This window comes from Giraffa tippelskirchi, chromosome 2, assembly GCF_054371585.1.
Source record: "Giraffa tippelskirchi isolate mGirTip1 chromosome 2, T2T-mGirTip1v1.2.pri, whole genome shotgun sequence".
NCBI classification, from domain to species: domain Eukaryota; kingdom Metazoa; phylum Chordata; class Mammalia; order Artiodactyla; family Giraffidae; genus Giraffa; species Giraffa tippelskirchi.
This window is the reverse complement of record NC_137276.1, coordinates 35,330,035-35,342,834: the sequence shown is the minus strand read 5'-3', so window position 1 is coordinate 35,342,834 and position 12,800 is coordinate 35,330,035. Positions and strand designations below refer to the sequence as shown.

Below are 12,800 nucleotides of genomic sequence, written 5' to 3'. Positions count from 1 at the left end.
CACAGCATATGAATATAGTTAATAATACTGTATTGCCTATTTGAAAGTTGCTTCTTTGAAAGTTTCTAAGAGAATAGATCTTTAAAGTTCTCATCACAAGAAAAATATTCTGTAACTATGTATGGTGTCAGATGTTAACTAGACTTATGGTAATCATTTTGCAGTATACACAAATTCAAATCATTATGTTCTATACCTGAAACTAATATAATGTTGTGTGTCAGCTATATCTCAATTAAAAAAAAAGGCAAATACGTACAAATATTGAAGTGAAATGTGCAGACCCATCACCCCCCACCCCCCCTAAAAAAAAAGTTAAGATGAAAAGAACCCATACTGCCTGGGTTCAAATTCTAGCTCTTTGATTTATTAGTTGTGTGACCTCAAGTGAGTTACTTAGTCTCTTTATGCCTCAATTTCTTTAAAAAATTTTTTATTGTGTTAGTTTCTACTGTACAACAATGTGAATCAGCTACAAGTATACATATTTCCCCTTCTAAATTTTTTTGAATTCTAATTTTTGTAATTGAAGTCTAATTGATTTACAGTGTTAATTCCTACTGTACAGCAGTGATTCAGTTATTCATATATGTACATTCTTTTTTTAGAAAAGATTCTTTACCCTTATGGTTTATCATAGGAAAGTGAATATAGTTCTGTTATACAGTAGGACCTTGTTGTTTACCCATTCTATATATAAAAGCTGACATGGCAAAAACCACTACAATATTGTAAAGTAATTAGCCTCCAATTAAAATAAATAAATAAATATTTAAAAAGCTGACATCTGTAACCCCAACCTCTGATTCCATTCCTCCATCAACCTTCTTCCCCATGACAACCACCAGTCTGTTCTGTGTCCATGATTCTGTTTTCAGTTCAGTTCAGTCACTCAGTCATGTCCGACTCCTTGCGACCCCATGAACCGCAGCACGCCAGGCCTCCCTGTCCATCACCAACTCCCTGAGTCCACCCAAACCCATGTCCATTGAGTCAGTGATGCCATCCAGCCATCTCATCCTCTGTCGTCCCCTTCTTCTCCTGCCCTCAATCTTTCCCAGCATCAGGGTCTTTTCAAATGAGTCAGCTCTTCGCATGAGGTGGCCAAAGTATTGGAGTTTCAGCTTCAACATCAGTGCTTCCAATGAACACCCAGGACTGATCTCCTTTAGGATGGACTGGTTGGATCTCCTTGCAGTCTAAGGAACTCTCAAGAGTCTTCTCCAACACCACAGTTCAAAAGCATCAATTCTTTGGCGCTCAGCTTTCTTTATAGTCCCACTCTCACATCCATACATGACTACTGGAAAAACCATAGCCTTGACTAGATGGACCTTTGTTGGCAAAGTAATGTCTCTGCTTTTTAATATGCTCTCTAGGTTGGTCATAACTTTCCTTCCAAGGAGTAAGCGTCTTTTAATTTCATGGCTGCAATCACCATCTGCAGTGATTTTGGAGCCCAGAAAAATAAAGTCAGCCACTGTTTCCACTATTTCCCCATCTATTTGCCATGAAGTGATGGGACCAGATGGCATGATCTTAGTTTTCTGAATGTTGAGCTTTAAGCCAACTTTTTCACTCTCCTCTTTCACTTTCATCAAGAGGCTCTTTAGTTCTTCTTCACTTTCTGCCATAAAGGTGGTGTCATCTGCATATCTGAAGTTATTGATATTTCTCCGGGCTTAGATTCCACATATAAGGGATATCATATGGTATTTGTCTTTCCCTTTCTGATTTAGTATGATAATCTCTAGATACATCCATGTTCCTGCAAATGGCATTATTTCATTCTTTTTATGGCTGAGTAGTATTGTGTTGTATATATGTACCCATATGTTCTTTATTCATTAGTCTGTGGACATGTAGGTTGTTTCCATGTCTTGACTATTGTGAATAGTGCCACTATGAACATAGGGGTGTGTGTATTCTTTGAATGTATGAATTCAAAGAATATACAATATATATTCTTTGAATATATGCCCAAGAGTGGGCTTCTGGGTCATATGGCTATTCTTAGTTTTCTGAGGAACCTCCATACTATTTTTCATAGTGGCTGCATCAGTTTACATTCCCACAAACAGAGCACGAGGGTTCCCTTTTCTCCACACTTTCTCCAGCATCTGTTATTTGTAGACTTCTTAATGATGGCCACTCTGACTGGTGTGAGGTGGTACTTCATTGTAGTTTTGACTTGCATTTCTGTAATAATTAGTGATGTTGAACATCTTTTCATGTGCCTATTGGCCATCTAAATGTCTTCTCTGGAAAAATGTCTCTTTAGGTCTTCTGCCCATTTTTGGATTGGGTTGACTGCTTTTTTTGTTGTTGTTGTGTGAGCTGTTCATATATTTTGGAATTAAGCACTTGTTGATCACATCATTTGCAAATATTTTCTCCCATTCTGTAAACTGTATTTTTGGTTTGTTTATGGTTTCCTTTGCTGTGCAAAAGCTTTTAAATTTGATTAGGTCCTGTTTATTTTTGTTTTTATTTCTATTGAATATTGGTACTATTTATGTCAGAGAATGTTTTTCCTGTGTTCTCTTCTAGAATTTTTATGGTGTCATGTCTTAAGTCTTTAAGCCATTTTGAGTTTATTTTTGTGTATGGTGAGAGAGTGTGTTCTAACATCATTGATTTTCATGCATATATGTCAATTTCTTCCGCTGCAAGATGGGGTTAATAATGTTACCTACCTTTTACAGGAATACCTTGAGGATTAAGTTAGTTAATATGCATAAAGCATTTAGAACAATAGTGTGCATAGAATAAATAAGTGTTAATTTATTATATTGGCAAGATTTGGCAATATGCTTATAAAGGAATTATAGCCAACTGCCAGGGCATACCATTCTATCCACTGACACCCAGACTAGAAATTACCTCTTTCTCAGCTTGGCCCACAGCTGCAACAAACAGGTATATGCTGAAGGTGAAATGTTTTTATTTGGGTTCATCACAGAAGTTGAATATACTCTTCTGACATTTATCCATACAAAATATAGCAATGGTTGCAGGCATAAATAACAATTCCTCTAACTACTCTACTATTTTATAATGCACAGCCCTTTTCGTGGACTACAGGTAGGAAGTATATGAAATCACAATGCAGAAATTCTCATGTTTGATTTCAGCAATTTACAAAAATTTAATTATAGAAGTAGGACACATAAAAATTTTTTAAATGGAACCAGCCACCTTGAAAATTACTATGAAAAAACATGGTGAAAACCTTTACTACTTCAAAAGATAAGATAAAAATGTTGCCTGTTAGCCTGACTTGGAACCTAGATGCTCTGGGAAGTGACGAGGCATGGTGAAGTAGTGTAATATCCTCTGCAATGTAGTCTCAGACACAGACTTATTCTTGGTTTTGTTCTGTTAAGAGAGTCAGGATTCCCTCTTTGCTGGATGACCCTTTAAGACTTTTTGCTTCTGTTATGCATTTGGTCTCACAATCTTCATTGACAAATAGTTCTGAAAAGGAAACAGAAACAGGGTCATGTGTATATATATATATATATATATAACTTAGGGATTCTTCATCAGGGTACCATTGACGCTTAGGACCAGATGATGCTTGTTGGAGACTGCGTTGCAGGATGTTTAGCAGCATCCTTGGCCTCTACCCACTAGATTCCAGGATCACCCCCCAGTTGTGACAACCAGATGTTTCCAGGCATCCAAATATCCTGGGGGGCAAGATTGCTCCCAGTTGAGAACCACTGGTTTAAATAAATAAAGTCTAACTCAGGAAGAAGAAATAACTATAAGGAGTCTTCTAAATGGTCAAGACAGATTGAACTACCTACAATAAGAAAATATTGGGTTGGCCAAGAAGATCATTCAGGTTTTGCCATAAGATCTTACAGAAAAGTCCAAATGAACTTTTTGGCCAAGCTGGTAGTATGCATGTACTTACAGTTAACAAGCTGAAAGGATTGCTGGGGGAAAAGGAAGACACCAACTCCCTGCTCTTGTGGTTGTGTGACTATGCTACTAAACACAAAATAATCTGTATTATTAATATGAACTGAAGGAGTGGTTTCTGAATGCTTGGACTCTCCCTTCTCCACTAGGCAAACTAAGCTTAAATGCCCCCTCCTTGGTGCAACCATCCTCAGCAATGGGGTCTGACGGTCATTTTTTCGTACCTCTGGACCAGCCTGCCTTTCATAGTAATTTACTTGTTCATAGTAATTTACTTGTTCATATCCTATAGACAAGCAGACACATGATCTGCTTGTGGGCAGAAATCCTGCCTTTGGCATCTCTATATTATAATTTCTATCCTACAGCAGATGCTGAACAAATTCCTTGATTCTCAGAGGAATGAAGGCACTACTTCTAGGCACACCCATTTGAACTCCCTTTATGACTGTGGAGATGAAGGCCCACGTCACATAACATCCCCCTTAAAGAATGAGGGAGGTTTTAACAGACAGAACACAGGTAAAGGAACAGTCTTGGCAATGGCATCGTGGCAGGTTAGGGCTATACTTGTTCGGGGAGGCCAACTCAATTTGGATGGAGTTTAAGGGTGTGTGGTAAGTCACTCCAGTCGTGTCCAACTCTTTGCAACACTATAGACCATAGCCTCTCAGGCTTCTCTGTCCATGGGATTCTCCAGGCAAGAATACTGCACTGGGTTGCCATGCCCTCCTCCAGGGGATTTTCCCAACTCAGGGATTGAACCTGCATCTCTCATGTCTCCTACATTGGCAGGCGGGTTCTTTACCACTGGTGCCATCTGGGAAGCCCCCAGAGTTCAAGGGTGGTGTAGGCTTCTGATGAGCCCAGGATGCATGAAAGGTCAAGAGTTAGGATGTAGGATGGTTTGGAACAAAAAGTCTGAAGGCAGAAAGATCCATCAGAAATGCTGGCTGTGGTTCAGACCCACATTGATAAAGGCCTGAGGGATTTCTTCTAGAATTCCTGAGACCACAGTTGTTTTGTTTTTAATAGACCCTGAAGTTCTACCTGTGATTCATAAAACCTGGAGAATGTAATTCACAGAACATAGTACTTTAAACTTTCCTACCATTGGCAGGTTGTAATACTACAACTGCTATGTAGGTCATTTTTGTTGTTGTTTAGTCGCTAAGTCATATCCTACTCTTTCATGACCCCATGGGCTTCCCTGGTGGCTCAGGCAGTCAAGAATCCACCTGCAATGCAGGAGACCTGGGTTCCATCCCTGGATTGGGAAGATCCCCTGGAGGGGGGCATGGCAACCCATTCCAGTATTCTTGCCTGGAGAATTCCCATGGATGGAGAAGCCTGGCAGGTTACAGTCTATGGGGTCACAAAGAGTTGGACATGACTGAGTGACTAAGCATAGCACAGACTATAGCCCACCAGTCTCTGCCGTTCATGGGATTTCCCGAGCAAGAATACTGGAGTGGGTTGCCATTTCCTTCTCTAGGAGATCTTCCCAACCCAGGAATCAAACCTGAGTCTCCTGCATTGACAGGTGGATTCTCTACCACTGAACCACCAGGGAAGCCCCAAGGTAGGTCATTTTACTGAACAGAAAATAAGGCAAGTACCAGCTGAGATGACCAACCATAATTCACACCCAGAAAGCCAAGACAAGAGGCCAAGGACTCATACCGGTAAGGAATAGAGAAACACAGCCACAAAGAGCAGCAGGATCAGCAGGATCAGCAGGGCGATGATGACCCACTTAAATCGGCGCCACATGATGAACTTCATGGTCTTGCATGGGTTGGTGAACCACAGGAAGGAGGTTTCTGGTCGGCTGCATTGCAAAGAAATGGTTTTACCTACCCAACTCAGGAGGGACAGATATTTTATATCTCAGAGCATAACACAGTTTAAAGAATAATAATGTTTTACAAAGCCAAGGAAAGATATTATTCCCCTTAGTTGGCTGAGAGAGTCTTTAACCTTTTATGACTTCTTAAGATGCTGAAGACACACTGAACTTTGGTTTCACAGAAAGGAGAATGGTTAAAATGAAGCCAGATCATCAATTTCTCTATCCTCCATCCTGCCTGTTCAGTACAAAATTAAGACAACGGCTAATCCATTGCATTAAGTCAAGTGGAGGGGGGCTTTCAGACTGCAGGTGTTTGGGGATCAGAACAAAGAGGGCCTCTCACTTTGGTGGGTCCAGTTTGGGGTTCATGTTGGGTTCATCCCGTCCCTTCCCGGCTGGCCTCTCGTCGGCCTCCTTCTCATTGAGGACTTCCAACGTCATCTCCACTTTCCCCTTCAGTAAAGCAGAACAGGTTAAACACATGACATCACGTTTCACAAATATTTTCACTTTGACCCAAGGAGTATTCCCCGAGCAGTGATTTTTATTCTTGTAAAACAATCCTGAGATCGCCTTAAATCTGCCTCAAGAGATCTCATCACATTTCCTCTTCCATGTGTTTCTGAACTGACTCCTTGTGGGAAACTGAGAGGACAAATTGCTTTCCCTCCTCCCTGCTTTCCAGTCTTCTTGGATCCCCATCATTCTCACTTTCTCACATCCATCTCCTTGCGTGCTCACATTATCTCCCTTTGTAACTGTGTTTGGACCCAGATTAATTTGAATACTGCTAATGACAATAGCTAACATTGACTGAGCATCTATTGTGGGCTCCAGGGGAGCCTCTGTGCTTCATGGGACCCCTATTGTGTGGAGCAGTGCTGGCACTTAGTGAGCATCCACTGTATACTTACAGAAGAAAGGCATGAGTGAATGAATGAATGCTGCTTCCCTGTTCACAGGTGCCTGAGTGGTGCACTGGGCAGTGCTTAAGCCTTTTACAGGGACACTCTCATGTGATGCTCAGGACAGTCCTAGAAGTCAGGTACTGCTGCGATCCTCCTGTGCACATGAGGACACTGAGGCTGCAAGAGCTCTAGAAACTTGCTCTCTCTGATAACCAGGTTTAACCAGGGTGCTAACAAGCTTTCTAGAACCCTGGAACGCACAAAGTCACCAGCGATTTGAGAACTTCTGACGTTGATGCTCATTAGGTGATAAAGCACAGATGCCTCCTCAGTCGACAAGTCAAAGGTGAGTGTCTGTCTATGGCAGTGAAAGTCGTTCAGTCCTGTCCAACTCTTTGTGACCCCATGGACTATACAGTCCATGGAATTCTTTAGGCTAAAATACTGTTGTGGGTAGCCTTTCCCTTCTCCAGGGGATCTTCCCAACCCAGGGATCGAACCCAGGTCTCCTGCATTGCAGGCAGATTCTTTGCCAGCTGAGCTATCAGGGAAGTCTGTGTATGGCAAGGTAGTCCTTATTTCTAAGCCTGTTCTTTCAAATCTATAAAATGCCGGTAATGTCTGTTTCATGGGGTTATCAGCAGAACTAAATGAGATTATGTACAAACTGCTTTAGAGTGACAGGAAGCTGCGCCAGAGGTAGAGGAGGTGATAGACTGCAAAGGGCACAAGGAAACCTCTGGGGATAATGGAATGTTCTGGAGCTTGATTATGGTGGTGGTTTCATGAGCATATACATCTGTCAAAACTCAAATTGTGCACTTTTGTTGTCTTATGTTTTAAGTGAGTACAGTTTACTTTATGTATTGGGTTGGCCAAAAAGTTCATTTGGGTTTACATAAAAATGTGAATTAACTTTTTGGCCAACCCAATAAATTTTAAAGTTTAAAACACAAGATTGTGAATGTAAGACATTTAGTCTGTTGTCTAGTTTATAATAAGTAGTATAAAATGTTTATTATTAGTAATACACAATGAATTAAGAATTAAGTAGCCTTTTTGTGACAGGGCATGGCAATTCGCACTATTGCTTCTACATTGAAATTATCTTGAGTTTTCCAAATGTGCTCGTAACTTATGGCCTTAATGTTCAATGGATGCTCACACTCCTTGCTTCTTCTATCTTTAAATTTTAATTTTTTCAAGATGAGAACAGCTTAAATTTGAAGTTGCTTTTTCTGTACTGTATTCTACTGGAAGCTCAGTGTAAATTAGCGTTTCTGGTGAAAGAGAGACCCACAGAAATATAGTATAATCACTTGCACTCCCAGTTTTTTGACAATTCCAATCCTTTCTATCTTACACTCAACCCCAAACATATGTTCGCAGCCATCTGCCACCTTCTCCTATAATCCCAGGTACAACCTGTTCCCAAAAGTTAAAAGTACCACCAATTCAACCTTCCTTATCTTATTTGGAGCAAATCTACTCATAAAGGGCAAAACCTAAAGAAGAAAAGGAATAAATAACCCCCAACCAGGAAATACTCATACATACAGCCATCACACGGGAGCCATCTTTCTCTGCGTAGCAAGGCCACCATCCTTTCATGGACTTCTGCTCAAAGAGAGAGGCAGTTTTCACTTTCAGGGGGTTCATGGCTTTGAGGTCTGGAATCATGTCCAAACTGCATTTCTCTGGTGATTTTGCTGGAATGATGGTATGATGCAAATCAAGTTCCAGGAAACCTAGCCAAGGAAACATTAAACCCAAATAAATTTCAAGTGGATCAGGCAATGTTCACAAGTAAACAGAATGTACTTGTCAGAAGAGAGGTCTAGACTGTGACTTTGAACAGGTGAGTTAGAGAAATGGAGCCCGGTAGACAGTTAAAATTCTTTGCAGATAGGATAGAAAGTGGCAAAAGTATCTGTCCCCTGCTCTGCATTTCACAGAGGACTACCCACTTTATTTCTCAGAGACAGGAGCATAAATAGTGTTCTTCTGCAAGCTCAAAATAATTAAACACCTAGGAACACAATTTCCACTGAATTTGGAATTTGCTCATATTGGTTCTAAACTTCCCTGAACATAGTCTTCTGGCTGTGGGTAAAGATAACTGGTACTTGGAACATGGGAAGCACCATCAAACAGTCACGTTCAAGTCTCTCCAAGTGTAACCTCAGAAAAAAGAATTTGAGAAGGAACATTGAATTCTCATCAGAGAATTCGCCCCAGGAACTAGGAAGCCCAGCTCAGGGTGCTGGGAGAAGCACAGGTTTTCTTCCATGATGAGGTGTGAACTCTCTTGTAGTTAATGACTGTCTCTGATTGTCTTTGGGGCTTGGGAACTCCCAGGAGCCCTCTCCTTCAGATGATGGTCTGGGTATGTTGGGTCAAGTCTATGAATTACTTACTGGGACAAAAGGTGGTCTTCAACAGGGATAGCAAAGAGCACTAGGGAGGTGGTGGCAGATTCTCTATAAACTTTTGGACTCACAAACTGTCCTTCATCCTAATGCATCCATAGCCCACAAGCCTTTCTGGAGTTTATGCCCGTTTTTATTTTGCATCTCTCCTTTTGCTAATAACTGCAACCATTTACCCACTAGTAATCGGAGATACAGTCATCCTTCTTATTTGTTGTCAGACTGTTTCGTTTCAGTTCCAAGGGAAAACTCACTACTGTTCTTCATGCTAAATTAGCATACTCCTGTGAACAGGGAACATTGCCTGGCATTCCAGTAAACAAAGTGCTACCCATTATCCCAGTTCTACAAGGATCAGGACCTTAATTACTGCAGCCCCCACCTGAGTCTGTGACCCAAGGGGGATTCAATATGGAGGGGGAAGCATTCTGACCTTTGGGTCTGGCTCTGGCTAGCTAAGATGCATATCTAAGGCATAATTTCAACAGGTCCAGGATCTTGTATCTCCCCAAACATAGCAAAGCACTAAAGTCATTAACTTGAGATATCTGTTCTTTGTGATTAGGAGTAATCTTGTGATGTTTGACTACCTGTTTTTTCCTTCCCCCCAGCAAAAACCTCTTCTATCCTGGCTCCTCAGAGCTCTCTGAGAGGTGGTATCCTAGGTTGCAGTCCTCAGTAAGATGCCTGGACTCACAACTTTTAGGTTGTACGATTTTCTTCAATTCAACACTTTCATACTCATTTGTCTGTTCAATTCAATTAAGAACCAGCTAAGCCAAAGCCACTGCACTCTGTGTTGTGAAGAGCAGAGGGATGAACAAGATGTAGCCCCTGACCACTGTGGGCTTCTCCTCTGCCAGGAAAGATGCTCTAGAGGCAGGGAGATGAGCTTGGGGCTTCTGTAAGGCTGGCTTCGAGAAAGTTACGTCTGAACTGGCAAGTGGCAGAGATCATAGAAACAAGAAAATAAATGTGCATGATACATCAGGTTACATTGTTTAGGAAAGCGAGAAGAAAGGAGAGGAGGGCCTCAGAGGACTCCGGGTGTTTTGGCCTGAACTACTGGGAGAGGCTGCGAGCAGGTATGAGGTCAGGGAAGAAAGAAAGGCTGAATTTGATCTTAGTCACGATAAATTTGAGGTGCCAGCTGAACGTACAGGTAAAAGGTTCCGGTGGGGAGTGGGGAATAATCATAAGTGTTTCTTTTTTTCAGACTGAGATATAATTGACATAGAGCACTGTGTAAGTCTGAGGTGTATGGTGTGTTGATGTGATACACCGCACAGAGCAGTCAGTATGAGTCATCACAGTATTTCTTGTTACTATGTGGCAGGCACCGTGGGCGGCCAGGCTGCACCTCCAGGTCAAGGAGTCATACCTTGCACAGAGCGAGAATGGAAGCTTTGCCTTCAACAGAGGAGAGGGTTGGTAAGTCACTGAGAGCACCTGGGGAGGATCCACAAAGCCCTAGGGAGAACAAAGGCCTGTGTTTAAAGAGTGAGAGGAAGAAAGAGCGGGCCAGTGAGACACCCAAGGCCTAGGAGAGAGAAAATCTGGACACTGTGCTTTGCAGGGACTGGGGAGAGTGCCAGGAAATGGAGGGGCCCGCGGTGGGGGGAGGGTGTTTAACAGGGGCCTCTGACCACAGAGAAGGGTGGAGGGCTGCAGTGACTTCTGAGAGGAGGAGGAAGCCAATTCTGAGGTGCTGATGGGAGGGAGAAAAGAAAAGGAAGAGGTTTGAGGCAAGGCTGAGGCACACCTGAAAACAAAATTTGTGTCTTCGTAACATGTCAGAAGCTGGTGCAAGGGCCTACATCAGGACCCTGAGGGTGGACGGGGGCCCACACCAGGGGTGCCATTCACTGTGCCCACGTCTCAGAGGACCTGGGATAGCGCCCGGCAGGCCACAGTGCCCAGAGGCCATCCAGGCAGTGAGTGTGACCCCAGCCCCACAGGACTGGAGATTTAAATAACTGATTCCAAGTTCTAGCTGATTTAATTTCAAGTACGATATCTTAGAGAAAAGTATCCAAATGTCAGCCTTACCCAAGTAGTCATCCAGAGAAAACTTGTCATTGTCCCATATCTGAATGACCAGTCTGGGTGGTACCCGAAATTCAGTTTGGTCAATACTCCAGAAATGCTCCTAAAATGCCAAGAGGAACAGACAAGCCAAAATGACAGTGATTACTGAACTCTTAAAACCCTCCCCTTGGGCCTATTGAAAATGCAACATCAAGGCACGGGCCTCTTGTCTCCTTTGCATCCCCACCCCAGACCCCATCTTCTAGCCTGCTGCCCCCGCCCCATGTGTATGTAAGGCAGGCAGGCGCCCCAGGAAATCTCAAGACCACCAGCTGGGTGACAAAAAGGTTGTCCGAGGCAGTTCCCAAACAGAAGGTTTCCTGCCATGTTTCTATCAGTGTGACTTCCTGCTGCCGCTCCTGGGGTTTGTGGGGGGTGGGGAGGGTAATTCTGTCTCCTAAACACGATGGCCTGGTTAGATTATCCTCCCAAAGCCAAGCTGTTCTAGGCCAGACTGAAATATCCCCTGCTGGGGTGTTACTTCTGCCCAGCAATCTCCCCACCCCACCCCCAACCGTCCCAAGGATGTCTGAGCACACTCACTCTACAGGGGGGTGAGAGATGGCGGCCCACATTTCACTCCTATCAGTGCAGATTTAAAATTCCTGGCATTTTTGGGTTTTGAAAAATATTGCTAGTTTTACATACTGTGGTCAACTGCTGCTGCTGCTGCTGCTAAGTCGCTTCAGTCGTGTCCGACTCTGTGCGACCCCATAGACGGCAGCCCACCAGGCTCCGCTGTCCCTGGGATTCTCCAGGCAAGAATACTGGAGTGGGTTGCCATTTCCTTCTCCAGTGCATGAAAGGGTAAAGTGAAAGTGAAGTCGCTCAGTCGTGTCCGACTCTTCGCGACCCCATGGACTGTAGCCCACTAGGCTCCTCCGTCCATGGGATTTTCCAGGCAAGAGGACTGGAGTGGGGTGCCATTGCCTTCTCCGTGTGGTCAACTAAGACCCTCCAATTCTTCAGACTCGAGTTAGGTGCGGAGAGGATGAGGTGAGGTTCCTCCAGGTTCTCACCTCTGGTCCCTGCCTCTGCTCAGACAGTATCAGCCAAGGATCATGACACCTCCACAGCCTGATTACATCTAAATTCCTCTGGCCCCAGAAGAAAGGGAATTCCCCCAATACTTCATGAATTTGAAGCAAGATTATGGGGTTGTTGGTTTTTCAGATGACAGTCCGAGATGTTTCCCTTTGCAGGACTTAGAGGGCCTGGCTCTGAGGGGCCAAGAAGCCCACTCAACTGTTGTCTGGCCTCACCCGACTGTCCTGTGTGGGGTCATGCTCCAAGGGTTACTCAGGATGCTGAGAGGTCCAGCTTAGATGTGAGTAAATAGGAAAGAAACTTTACCTAAAGACCTACCTGACCCCAAACCTCTCACCTTCCCCCCCACCGCCCCGGTCTGTCTCAACATTTGAAAGTATGCATGGTTCAGCATCAGGATGAGCCTCTGGATCTTTAGAAAGTGCCCTTGGAAGGCATTCATCTCACCTAAACGGAAAAAATGCTCACTTGAACATCAGCAGTGGGTAGGGCCTGGCCTGCTGGGACAGGGGCTGTATTCTGATCCAGGTGTAGAGGGAAGAGGTG

General features: G+C 43.4%; 1 protein-coding gene across 5 annotated transcripts in view; it reads right to left on the bottom strand.

Moving 5' to 3' along the window:
- Positions 1-2,924: 2,924 nt before the first annotated feature.
- The window catches only part of MYOF (myoferlin), a 176,378-nt gene continuing 166,502 nt past the window's right edge, over positions 2,925-12,800 (bottom strand). For all 5 annotated transcript variants that reach the window (XM_081554035.1, XM_081554046.1, XM_081554058.1 and 2 more), the window contains 5 exons: positions 11,169-11,268; positions 8,248-8,438; positions 6,126-6,235; positions 5,614-5,761; positions 2,925-3,477 (listed from right to left, as the gene is read on the bottom strand). In XM_081554035.1, the coding sequence (XP_081410161.1) occupies positions 3,439-3,477; positions 5,614-5,761; positions 6,126-6,235; positions 8,248-8,438; positions 11,169-11,268 (588 nt within the window). In that variant the 3' untranslated portion in view covers positions 2,925-3,438. The remainder of the gene's footprint in view (positions 3,478-5,613; positions 5,762-6,125; positions 6,236-8,247; positions 8,439-11,168; positions 11,269-12,800) is intronic.